Source organism: Ipomoea nil, unplaced genomic scaffold (genome assembly GCF_001879475.1).
Source record: "Ipomoea nil cultivar Tokyo-kokei standard unplaced genomic scaffold, Asagao_1.1 scaffold2647, whole genome shotgun sequence".
Taxonomy (NCBI): Eukaryota; Viridiplantae; Streptophyta; class Magnoliopsida; order Solanales; family Convolvulaceae; genus Ipomoea; species Ipomoea nil.
Genome location: NW_017619075.1, coordinates 268,967 through 282,281, shown reverse-complemented (window position 1 = coordinate 282,281; position 13,315 = coordinate 268,967). Strand labels below are relative to the sequence as shown.

Below are 13,315 nucleotides of genomic sequence, written 5' to 3'. Positions count from 1 at the left end.
TCTTAAACATACACACCTTAACTTTTGAAATAATGCAAAATTATCATAATTTCACCGCGTTTTTTTTTTTTTTAAAGTTTTCTTCAATCTGGACTGTTGATTTTGGCTAGATCAAATGTTGAGATTAAGCCCCATCTTTCAATTTTTTAATCTTTCACCTACAACCTATTACCGCACCTGATCCTTTATATATATATATGTATGTATGTATGTATGTATGTATGTATGTATGTATGTATGTATGTAATGCATACATGTATGTATGGTGCGGATATTGCTTCCCATGCAGTTAACACAAAAAGATGCACCTTAAGCATTAAAATGGTGCACCTTAAGTATACAAACAACGCACCTAAAGTTTTAAAATAGCGCATCTTAAGCACACAAACAAAGCACCTTAAGAATACAAACCACTGCACGCACCTAAAGTTTTAAAATGACGCACCTTAAGTACACAAACCACGTATGCACCTTAAACACACAAACAAAACACCTTAATAACACAAACCACATGCCACAAATTCGTCTTTGGCCATGGAGACGAAGGAATGAAGGTCCCCTTGGTTTCCATTGCCAAGGAGACGAAGAGACCTTCGTCTCCGGCCATGGAGACGATGACCGTTCTTATTTTTTTATTTTTTCTAATTTTAATTAATTATTTAAAAAATTATTTTAAAAGGGGTAATCGCCATGTTAGCATATTTCTAGGTAAACAGATCATTTTGAGTTGAATTGCATGAGTTTGTGTTGTTCAAGGACCCAATTGTATTTTTTTAAGTTCTATGGTCTAATTACAGTTTGGTGTGCAGTTGAATGGTCTATTCGACCCTTATTCCTTAATTAAATAAAGAAAAAGCTTGCTTTTCAAAATGATCATCTAAAATTTTCTTTGGATAAATAGTAGTTTTATTATTATTATAGTTTAAATTAATTACTAGATGCATGAACCTCTAAATTGAGGCTTGAACTTGAACTAGATTTATGAGTTGCAGATTTTGACTTTTGGAGAATTGACGATGGTTAGTCCAATTTATAGAGATAAAATTATATGGTGATGTGAATATATTGTATTTTAATTTGTATGTATTGATCTTATGGGAGTATTCAATAAGGATTTTATAAATTTGTAGAATGATAGACTCTTATCCATTTTAAATGACTTTTATAAAATCTTTTTAAATTTTTGTAGATTTTGTAAGTACTTATAAAAGTTTTATATTACCAATCATTACAAACCCAATTTTAAAGACTATTTTATTTTAAAAAGTTTATAAAATTCATTAAAAGTCAAAATTAATTACACCTTACAAACTTTCATTACTCCTATTAATTTTTATTATTTATATTATAATTTTCTTTCAATAAATTTATCATATATCAATTTTTTTATATACCTTAAATTTATGTGTTGCAATTTAAAAAATAAAATAAAATTTGGCTACCACAAAAATGATGTATTATAAATTTAGAGAATTTTAATTTGTTGGGTAGTCGCTTGTAGGAGTGAGTCTAGCATCCTGAAACGTGGTGCTGACTGCTATCTAAGTATAAAGAAATAAATTAGGTTGTGTATTCACTATTAGTTATAACTTTTCGTGTAGCGATAAACATTGATTTCAAAATTAGTATCAAAGTAAGTCACGAGTTTGAAAATGAAGTTGGCATGCATCTAGTAAAAGAGTTTAAATCTGTTTAAAAGAATGAATTAAATACATACCATCCAACTTTTTAAAAAATAATACGGAGTAATAAAACTTTGAAAGTTTTCAAATACCACTCAACTTTTAAACACTCTTTAAAATTTTGAATCGACTACCTTTAAACTTTTAAAGTTTGTATAATTATTTAAAAGTTTATACAAGTCTTTATTATCAAATACACCCATCTTAATAAAATTGTATTTGATACTTTGTACTTTTATGTACATTACTATAAATTAAAAAAAAAAAAAAAAAACCTAAGTAAAATAGTGTAATTGACCTCCTAACAAATGGGGTGTATGGTAAATGACTGTAAGTTGATTGAGTTGGTGGGTTTGACTAGTTGATAGCATTAGTTAATTGTAGAAAAGTGTTTGGTAAATTAGCTGTTAGTTGTTAGTTGATTATATACAAAATGATTTTTTCAAAAAGTTGATAGAAAAAGCTAGCTACTTTGAGTAGTTTTTTGAATTTTAGTATTTTGGAGTTGTTGGTCCCGGAAGGGTCGAAAGGAGAGTCTAGAAGGGAGGAGGGGGGGGGGGGGGTGAATAGACTCAATTCGATTTTTAACAGAAATAACTCCTTTCGGGGTTATTACGCAACAAATTAGTTGAACTAGTTTTAAGATTGATTTGCACTGTTTGTTGCTTATAAGAACTTCCGGTTTGAGGGGCTATGATATGCAATGCACAAAAGTAAAGCAGTAAGTAGATAAAGAGAGAGGAGAGATTTTTATAGTGGTTCGGCCAACTGTGTCTACTCCACTCTTCTTTCACAACTCGTGAAAGGTTTGCACTATCACTCCTAGTACAAACAAAATCAAGCTAGCTTCCTTGATCACTAAGCTGGACAGCTACTTGAAGGTTTTTCAACTCCTAGAGTTTACTCCGCCTCTATCAACGTCTTCTTCAGAGTTGAGGGTTGGTAGAAAGGATTTGCGTGTTTCTCCAACAGGTTGAAGTCTTGGCTGACTGGTTGAATGATGAATGATCAACTTGTATAAATTGCAAGACTTCTTCAAGGTTGTGAAGGTGTAATTAGATGGCTATCTTTGAAACTTCACAACTTGAACCACTAGTTTTCAAAAGCTTGGAATGAACTTGTATAAGGAGCTTTTGTATGAATATAATCAATTGAGTGAAAAAACCAGCACCTTCTTCAATGGATCAGAGAAGAAGGGTATTTATAGGAGAGGAAATATCCATCCGTTGGAGGGAGATGATATTTCAAACCTATGGACCAGTGGGTAATGTTCGGGGAGCTTGCTGCATTTAATGCTCCATTAAATGCGGTTGTACCATGTAGTCGTTGGAAGCAAGAACTTCTGCAAGTTTTGTCTTCTAGCTTCTGAAAAGATGTACAATGACATTTAATGCATCTTGATTAGTGTGCTCCCTGTCCTTAGGAGAACTTGTTCCTAGGATGATTCATCAGCTGAGTCGTAGACAACATTCTCCTTGAAATATGAGAATATGGATTGTCTTGGCAGTCTGATCATAGACTTAACGTCTCTTCACGAAAGATTGCTTTCGTTCTGTAAAGTAGCATCTCTCTATTTGTTGAAAATCCAAGAGGTGGATTCTCTTGCTGATGTAGCTTCTGCTTCAATCATTCGATCTTCTTTCGTTCTAGAAGTCCTAACTAAAAGATCATAACTCGGTTTCGTGTGTTTGACTATCTTAACACGAATTACATGGTGAGTTATGGCACCTTTCGTCTAGAACGAAGGTAGCAAAAGAATTGACAAAAAATTAGGGGTCTACAATCTAAGTTACATTGGTATCATCAAAATCTTAATACATATGTTCCTAACAGGAGCAATAAGATTTTACAAAAAACTAATTAATCAAACATTCCTATTGATTGTTTAACCAAGTCGAACAACTGATAGTGGTCAAATAAACTAAAATTAACTGATAGGCTAACTATTTTACCAAACTGGACAAAAAAAAAAAAAAAATTCTAATAAAGTATTCTAAACCACAAAAAAAAAAAAAAAAAAAAAAAAAAACAAACGTAAGTAGCCTTGACCCTGAAGTGGTGTTTTGGTTCACCTGCATGCCCACACAGGGTTTCATAACTTTCATGGAAAACCCTAAAATGTTGCAACAGGAAGATAACTATATATGGGTCCATATGACGCAGGGTATACGTCATGTACACATAATATCAACAGTAAAAGAATTCTTAAAATTTTACAATATCACTACAAAATTAAATGACGTAAAACTATAGATTTTTTTTAACATAATAAAATTATACATTATACCAGGCCACGTCGTAATGTTTTATCATAATTAAATATTGACAAAAGTTGAAAATATTACAAAGTATTGGGGGGTGGGTACGGGGTCCAAAGATTTCCCGTGCAGTCCGGCCGCAACAAATATCTAAAAAACTCATTCTTCTGCAGGTCCTACCGATGATTTTCCGGCCGCATCTGCTTTGTAATTACGAGAAAACTAGTGACTACCATCTATCTGAAAGTGTGTATTAAATAAATTTACACTTATAATTTTAATCGCTAAATAATCATAATAAAGTAAACCAATCTAAGTTATAAATAACTGAGTGACTCAAACATTAAACCAAAAAAAAAAAAAAAAAAAATTAATAAGTTACTCTCACTATAAATTTAATTTATATAACTTTGTGATTACCAAGTCAACCTAGTCATCTGATTATCTTGGTTGGTTGTCCCGCAACTACTTTTTCGTATATAACATCCTCCTAGCCCCCATCTGCTTCATCACTCCCTTCAAGCCTGCTTGTTTGAGTGTTTCCGATCCTCTTCACTTTACACTTCCCGTATAATCATTCTGTGCTTAATAATATAATATTATAGTCGTCCCACACTTGAATTCAGTTAATCAAACTAAAGACACCCTTCTGCTCTGCTGCTGCACTTTTGACAGTTAGCTAGTGTGTATATATATAAAGCTTTTAAGGTAGTTATAGATGAAGACATGAGCAGAAAGACAGCCTAGACAGGGCATTATTAATATTATTGTATAGTTGCTGCATATATATTGATAAAGACAACATGAAAGAAAGCTGGAGAAAAGCAGGTGGCGCAGCGGCTTCTCCATGTGCGGCATGCAAGCTGCTTCGGAGGAGGTGCGCCAAAGACTGTGTTTTTGCTCCCTATTTCCCGGCCGATGAGCCTCACAAGTTTGCCAGTGTGCATAAGGTCTTCGGAGCTAGCAATGTCAACAAGCTGCTACAGGTAACCTAGCTTTTTACTGTCTCTGTCTCCTATGATATATATAGATAGATCAGACCAAATATCCACCAAGCTATCTCACGTACTATACACTGCACTATCCTTAAATGCTGCTGTTTGACTGGTCCCATGTACAATAGGCCATTAGGATAACCCTAATCAAGTTCGTTAAACAGCTAATTTAGTAATCACAAATTACAATTTACAACTTCAACTTTCAGTAGAAGTGACTTATTGATCTTTTTGGTGAGATTTACGGTGTGTACACCATAAGTGGCGTAAAAAAAAAAAAAAAAGAGCAATATATATATATACTTTTACTTTTTTATTTCATTTTTAATTTCACCCCAACATATTCTATTCTATTCATGTAAAGAAAAAAGTAAACTACATATATTTTTATTTTCTTTTCTTTTTTCTCTAATAAAATTAGGGTTTTACTTTTTGAGGTAAACTTATTAGAATTAATTTCACTTTTGGTCCCACGACTTTTGATGTTCTATCACTTTTGGTGCACAACTTTAAAATTTTTTAATTTTGGTGCCTAACTTTGTTATTTTTATCAGTTTTGGTCCTTTCGGCCAAATTGACAGCGAAATGTTGCTAGATTTTATATTGTTAGGGGTAAAATCGTCATCCCTAGGAAACATTTTCAATATCTAACAAAATCACTGTAAAATCATATCTATAGGTGTTTAATGATGAGAATAATGGGGAAGACAGGCAGAAACCAGACAGATCTATGGGATTTATAGTTTCGACCATTGACAAACTCTTCTTTTCCTCTTAATATGATTTTTCTTTTGTTTAAATATTGAAGATCTTTCCATGGGATGACGATTTTGGCCCTAAAATATAAAATCTGGAAATATTTTACCGTCAATGGCTAGAAGGACCAAAACTGATAAAAATAACAAAGTTAGGCACCAAAATTGAAAAAATTTTAAGTTGTGCACCAAAAGTGATACGAACTCAAAAGTCGTGGGACCAAAAGTGAAATTAATTCAAACTTATTATTATGTTTACAAATATACAAAATTATTAAATTAAATATAATATTAATGTACAACCAACTTCTTCCTAAATTTAAGGGGGGGGGGGGGGGGGGTGGCTGTGATTTTGACACTTTGAAAGGCTTAGCAGACACAAATTTTGTCTTTTCTTATCTACTTCTACCAGTTTTGTAACATATTCATATTTTACTACTTTAGTCATTTTTCTATTTTTTGAGTTTCAAGTTTGACTCTAACAACATCAGCTTATTATTAGTCTTATTGGTTTGAGCCAGCTGAATAATTTAGATTGGTTTATTTCATTATATTTCTTTACCAATTAGAATTACAAATTAAAGTGTAATTTACCATGTGCACTTGGGTAGTGAGAGGTTGACAATGAATTTCCCTCGTCGCTCAAAAAAAAATAGAAACATTTGAACTTATGTATGACTTTAATGGTCATGAAATGAGTAATTAATTGTCGTATTAGTCCATTCAATTCTTTAGAATCAGTGAAAACACATGTTATGATATATGATTAAAAAAGCTAAGTGACAAAACAGTATTCTTTGTTTACTTATTTAATTTCCATTGTTGGGCGGCAGAACGATGAAAAATATATATGACCTTTGCCAATTCTACAACCTTAAATAATATCGATCATTGTAATTAAGGCTTTATAAGATTTTTAAACCTAAGTAAGGTGAATATGTAGATGATGTATTTGTTTTTAATTTCATGCTTTAGGAAGATGAGTTCACACTTAGGAAGAGACATGTTCCTCGTAAAGTTCAGGTTTCTACTTTGTTGTTTTAGTGGTTAACAAAGTTTGAATTGGTGTAATCATGGCGTCACCACAAATTTTACCATTTTCAAGATTTGGGGCCCAAAGATACAACATTTCTCGAAGCTAATATACACTAAGGAAAATTAAAAATGCGAACTAGTATATAATGTGATGGTATTTTTCACTGATGGGACATTAACTCTTTGGGTTAAAAAAATTGAGAAAGTGTAAAACTGTTAGGATCCAGCCCTCAGTCACCACCAAGTGTTAGACTTGGCCGTCTCCACCCAACAAGAATATATATTACTCTGTATCTCATAAAGAATTATGAGTGTTAAAAAAAATGAATGAATAAAAATTATTTTTCATCTCCTTTTGTAAATCAATCAAAACTAGACATCTATCTTACTCGGAGTAAAAGATAGAGGCCCTATTTGGTAAGATAGTTAGCCTATCAGCCAATTTTGACTAATTTGATTACTATTAATTATTTGACTTATTAAAAAAATCAATATAAGTGTTTAGTTAATTAGTTTTTGTAACTCCAAAATACTAAAATTTAAAAAGTTGCTCAAAGTAATTTTTTTAATTAGTTTGTTGAGAAAAGAAATTATACCAAACAACTATCAGCTAATAGTTAATTTACCAAACACCTTTTTACCATATATTCTCTAATCAACCAAATCAGCTAATAGCCATTTACCAAACATGGCCAGAGTCGCATGCATGCGCTAATAATATAATAATGTAGGATTTGCCTGAGCATCAGCGAGGCGACGCCGTGAGTTCGATGGTGTACGAGGCGAATGCCAGGATGAGGGATCCGGTTTACGGTTGTGTCGGAGCTATATCGTCTCTGCAGCAGCAGGTTGACGTCCTCCAAACACAGCTGGCCTTTACGCAAGCTGAGGTGGTGCACATGAGGATGCGCCAGCCCTTCTCGTCCTCCAACTCGCCGGAAAATGCATCGCCGTCGTCGTCCAGGCACGCTCATACTACTCACGGCGGCGCCGACCCTTTCGGCACCGACATGGCGGTGGACCAAAGCAATGCTGGGGATTCCTTCTGGTGATATATGCATGCATGTCTAATCTTTACTAATTTTTTGCTATTGTGTGTGGTTTCTTTATTGTATGCACGCACGGAGATACTCAACTATCTTCTTTTCTTTTTTTTTTTTTTTTACTAAGATATCCGTATCTCGCGGGATGCGACTGATTTAGTCTAATCCTGAGGCAGATCATATCTACGGTTTATTTTTCCTATATATATTATATACGAGTGAATTCCATTTTTGGTCCTACTTTTATAGGGGCGTTTTCAATTTTAGTCTACCTTAATTTTTTTTACCACTTTATAATCACTATTATTGATTGTGTTTCACTTTTAGTCCCACCGCTAGTATTTCCATCAAGAGGCCGTGTAATCTAGGAGTATTTTGACATTTCTTCTCATCCAAGACTATGTTTGACTAAAGAAATGATAACATTAAACCTAAAACCTAAGAAACTTCGTCGGCCCATCACTGCTGGAAATTATGTAATTTCCGACCACCTGAAAGTGATCTTAAATCAAGTCGAAAGCCTTGTTCCGACCACTTTGGGTATCCGGAAAAACTCTTATTGCTATTTCCGACCACTTTTTACTTTCAACTTGATTTAAGATCACTTTCAGGTGGTCGGAAATTCCATAATTTCCAGTAGTGCATGTTGGAACGAACGAAACGATGTAGCTTTGGCTTCCCATTCTCGTTGTTCGAAGAGCCATCTTCGAATATCGGAGGAGGAGGAGGAGGACGAAGCGCCTGGATTAAAAGAGAAGAAACAAACATAAAAAGACCAAAATACGCTTTGATTATACGGCCTCTTGACAGAAATATTAACGGTGGACTAAAAGTGGAACACATTCAATAACAGTGGTTGTAAAGTGACAAAAAAAAAATTAAAATAGACTGAAATTGAAAACGCCCCTGTAACAGTAGGACCAAAAATGGAATTCACTCTATTATATACATTTAATGATGAGTTGCAGTTAGATCAGATACATTTGAAAACATACTGTTAGATATAATATGTGGCTCAAATTGTGTGGCTCAAAATCATGAAGACCACTCACCATGAAACTAGCATCCATGTTTCACATCTTCACCTAATTTCTTGGGTCTTCTTACAATCACCACATTTGTCTCTAGTTTGAAATGTATAAATAGGCTAGAATTCCTTTGTAATCAGGCATCAATTTTAATTCATTCAATTCTTTATCTTCTCTCACGTAGAGTATATATTTAATATATATATTTTCTTTGTATTCTCTATTTAGAGATTAATATATATATTTTATAATCTCCCAAATTAGCAATTGCCTTATTCTGTCATTTATATTATTTTCCCTATTATTTAACTTCTATAATTCTCAATTTTCGATTCTTCGCTTCCGCATTATTCCGCTATATTCCTAACAAGTGGTATCAGAGCCAAGTTTATTTGAGAATTATTTTCAAAGATGTCAACTGTTACTAAGTTCGATATCGAGAAGTTCGACGGGAAAATTAGCTTTTCTATCTGGAAGGTTCAGATGGAAGCCGTTCTAACCCAGAACGGTTTGAAGAAAGCGCTAGCTGGGAAGAAGAAGAACCCAGCTACAATGACAGATGTAGATTGGGAAGATCTAGATGACAAGGCACGTTCAACCATTCTTTTGTGCCTGTCTAAAGAGGTTCTACGTGAGGTGTTAAGTGAGACGACTGCGTCAGATTTATGGTCCAAGCTGGATACGCTTTACATGGCCAAAACTCTGGCGAACACGCTACGTCTGAAGGAGCGTCTGTACACAATCCGTATGACGGAAGGTACTTCTATTAAATCTCACTTGGATGAATTCAATTCTATTTTATTGGACTTGGAAAATATTGATGTCATAATTGACGATGAGGATCGTGTTGTTTTATTGCTTGTCTCTCTCCCTAATTCATTCAAGCATTTCAAAGAAATTATGTTGTATGGTAATAGTAGTGATACCCTTACTTTCGACAATGTTAAGTCGAACCTATTGTCCAAAGAAAAGTTTGACTTTGAAATTAAGTCTGAGGACAAAGGTGAAGGCTTGACTGTAAGGGGTCGTTCACTTGAATCAGGGAGTAGCAATAAAAATTCTAGATCCAAGTCCAAAGGACATAAGTCCAACAAATCCTGTAAGTACTGCAAGAAGCATGGTCATGATGTGACTGAATGCTTCAAGTTGAAAAACAAGCAAGAGAGAGAAAAGAAGTCCGCTGAAGCTAGTGTTGTTGAAAGTGATTCAGAAGGCGATGTTTTGTTATCTGTTAGCTCCGGTTGCAAACGGAGCGAAACCGAGTGGATTCTGGACTCTGGTTGTACATTCCACATGTGTCCTCACAAAGACTGGTTCGTCTCTCTGGAACCGGTTGATGGTGGAATTGTCTTGATGGGTGATGATACCCAATGCAAGGTTAGTGGAATTGGAAGTGTGCAGATTAAAACTCATGATAATGTTATCAGGACTCTTACCAATGTGCGGTATATTCCTGATTTGAAACGCAATCTGATATCGTTGGGCACCTTGGAATCTCTGGGATACAAGTACATAGCTGAAGGTGGAGTTTTGAAGGTCATAAAAGGCTCTGTTGTTCTCATGAAAGTTTCTCGTTCTGGAAGCGTGTACGTCTTGCATGGCAGTACTGTGACGGGTTCAGTAGCGGTATCCTCATCGATGTCTGATGCGGATCTCACTCAATTATGGCATATGCGTCTAGGGCATATGAGTGAGAAAGGCATGCATCTCCTGAGCAAAAAAGGCCTCCTTGGTGGTTCAGGTACGGGTAAATTACAATTTTGTGAGCATTGTATTTTTGGGAAACAAAAGAGGGTAAGTTTCTCTACTGCTACACACCGTACCAAAGATGTATTGGAATATATACATTCCGATTTATGGGGACCAACTAAATTCCAGTCTATGGGAGGTTGTAGATATTTTATGTCTATTATTGATGACTTTTCTCGTAAAGTCTGGGTCTATTTCCTGAAACATAAAAATCAGGCATTTTCTATTTTCAAGAATGGAAAATACTTGTTGAGACTCAGACAGGTAAAAAAGTCAAGAAGCTCAGGACAGACAATGGCTTGGAGTTCTGTGAGTCAGATTTCAATGACTTTTGTGCGGCAAATGGAATCGCCAGGCACAAGACCTTGCCTGGTAAACCCCAGCAAAATGGTGTTGCCGAACGTTTGAACAGGACTCTATTGGAAAGAGCTCGTTGTATGCTCTCTAATGCTGGGTTATGGAAACGGCGTGATTTTTGGGCCGAGGCCGTTTCTACTGCTTGCTATTTGGTAAATAAATCTCCACATTAATCCCTTGATTTCAAAATTCTAGAGGAAGTTTGGTCAGGTAATCCTGTTGACTACTCTATCTTAAGAGTTTTTGGATGTCCTGCTTATGCTCATTCCAGTACGGGTAAATTGAACCCGAGAGCTGTCAAATGCATTTTCCTTGGTTATGCCTCTGAGTCAAAAGGGTATCGTCTATGGTCTCCTGATTCTCGGAAAATCATTCTGAGTCGAGATATCACTTTTGATGAAAATGCACTACGTTCTTCTGGAAAAGTTCCCAGTACAGATGAGACGCAAAGTACTGGTGAGAAGGTGGAGTTTGAGTTCAGGCCTATTGATAGTGTTACTACTGCTGATGGTAATACTAAAGATGATGCATCTACTAGCACCGCACCTCTCGTCGAGCCACAACGAGAGTATTCCATTGCTATGGATCGTCCTAGGAGGACAATTAAAAAACCTGCTAGGTATGCTAGTGATGATGAAACCAACTTGGTTGCTTATGCTCTTTCAGTCGCACAGGAGGTTGATGATGATCCATCCTGCTATTATGAGGTTCTTCCTGTTGCTAAGTTCAAGTAGTGCTTGAGTTTAGTCGGCTGTTCCAATTGTTAATTCTCACAATGAATTTGATCCAAGGTGGAGATTGTTAGATATAATATGTGGCTCAAATTGTGTGGCTCAAAATCATGAAGACCACTCACCATGAAACTAGCATCCATGTTTCACATCTTCACCTAATTTCTTGGGTCTTCTTACAATCACCACATTTGTCTCTAGTTTGAAATGTATAAATAGGCTAGAATTCCTTTGTAATCAGGCATCAATTTTAATTCATTCAATTCTTTATCTTCTCTCACGTAGAGTATATATTTAATATATATATTTTCTTTGTATTCTCTATTTAGAGATTAATATATATATTTTATAATCTCCCAAATTAGCAATTGCCTTATTCTGTCATTTATATTATTTTCCCTATTATTTAACTTCTATAATTCTCAATTTTCGATTCTTCGCTTCCGCATTATTCCGCTATATTCCTAACACATACTGCTGATTAATTATATTGATAATGTTTTAAATTTGAAAATATTATATAAGGGGAACAAAATTAATTCATTTTTACTTCAATTAAAAGTTTCTAGTACTATAATTTAGACACTTAATAAAAAATATTGTTAAAAACATCTAATTGACATTTTTTAAATAACACATTGATGATGATTTTTAATAAACAGGAGTCACCATAAAATAGGATTAATGCCGAGTAACGGGTACGAAAAAGATATTGTATTGATAGGCCCCAAAACCCATAAAACAATGCAAGTGCGTGGCTACAAGTGTACTGAATAAACTAACAAAGGAGACAACCCAAGGGTTCCAACTACCAAGTGCAACCACAAACTAGTGGACTACTACTGCACCGTTGAGTGAAGGGGACGCCAAGAGAGAAGGGTGTTGATGATGGTTTGAACCGGACACTGCCCCAACCTTTTATACTACTCCCAGGGTCGCATGTCGTGGACAGGTACACATACCACAATGGTCCACTCTCCTCAGCCACATGAGTGTCCCTCTAGGTGCCACGCTTTCCCGCTAAATACTAGAGTACAAAGGATCTTGGACTTCTATTTGAAAGAAATCAAGATACCACATTAGTGGGATATTCGGATGCTGGTTATATGTTTGATCCACATAACGCTAGATTTCAGGCCGGATATGTATTCCTCTATGGAGGTACTGCTTTTTCATGGAAATCCGTTAAAGAGACACTATTAGCTACCTCTTCTAATCGTTCAGAAATTATCATTACTTTATATGAGACATCAAAAGAGTGTGTATGGTTGAGTTCAATTCATTAATACATAATATTCAAAGATCGTGTGGAATAACAAGTATCATCAATACCCCTATTGTCTTGTATGAGGGCAACGCAGCATGTGATGCACAAATGAGTAGTGGTTATGTTATAGGGAACTTTACAAAGAGTATTACATCTAAATTCTTTTACGCATATGAACTTCAGAAGAGTGGTGAAATACATGTTTAGAAAGTTCGTTCTAGTGACAATCTAACAAATGTGTTCACCAAGTCCCTACCTATGTCTACATTTGAAAAGTACATTCATAAAATTGGGATGCGTAAATAGGGAGATTGTTATCGTTAGGGGGAGCAACAATATCTATGTATGATTGATTTATTGGTCTCGATGATCAAATATTTTAAACCCTGACGAGACGTTTGGTTGGAGGGATAGA

General features: G+C 34.9%; 1 protein-coding gene across 1 annotated transcript; it reads left to right on the top strand.

The window, feature by feature from the left end:
- Nucleotides 1–4,467: 4,467 nt before the first annotated feature.
- Nucleotides 4,468–7,945, top strand: LOC109154459 (LOB domain-containing protein 4-like). Its single transcript, XM_019302239.1, has 2 exons — nt 4,468–4,926; nt 7,457–7,945. Exons 1-2 carry the CDS (start codon nt 4,744–4,746, stop codon nt 7,775–7,777), a joined length of 504 nt encoding a protein of 167 aa, XP_019157784.1. The 5' UTR covers nt 4,468–4,743; the 3' UTR covers nt 7,778–7,945.
- The last annotated feature ends 5,370 nt before the right edge of the window (nt 7,946–13,315 follow it).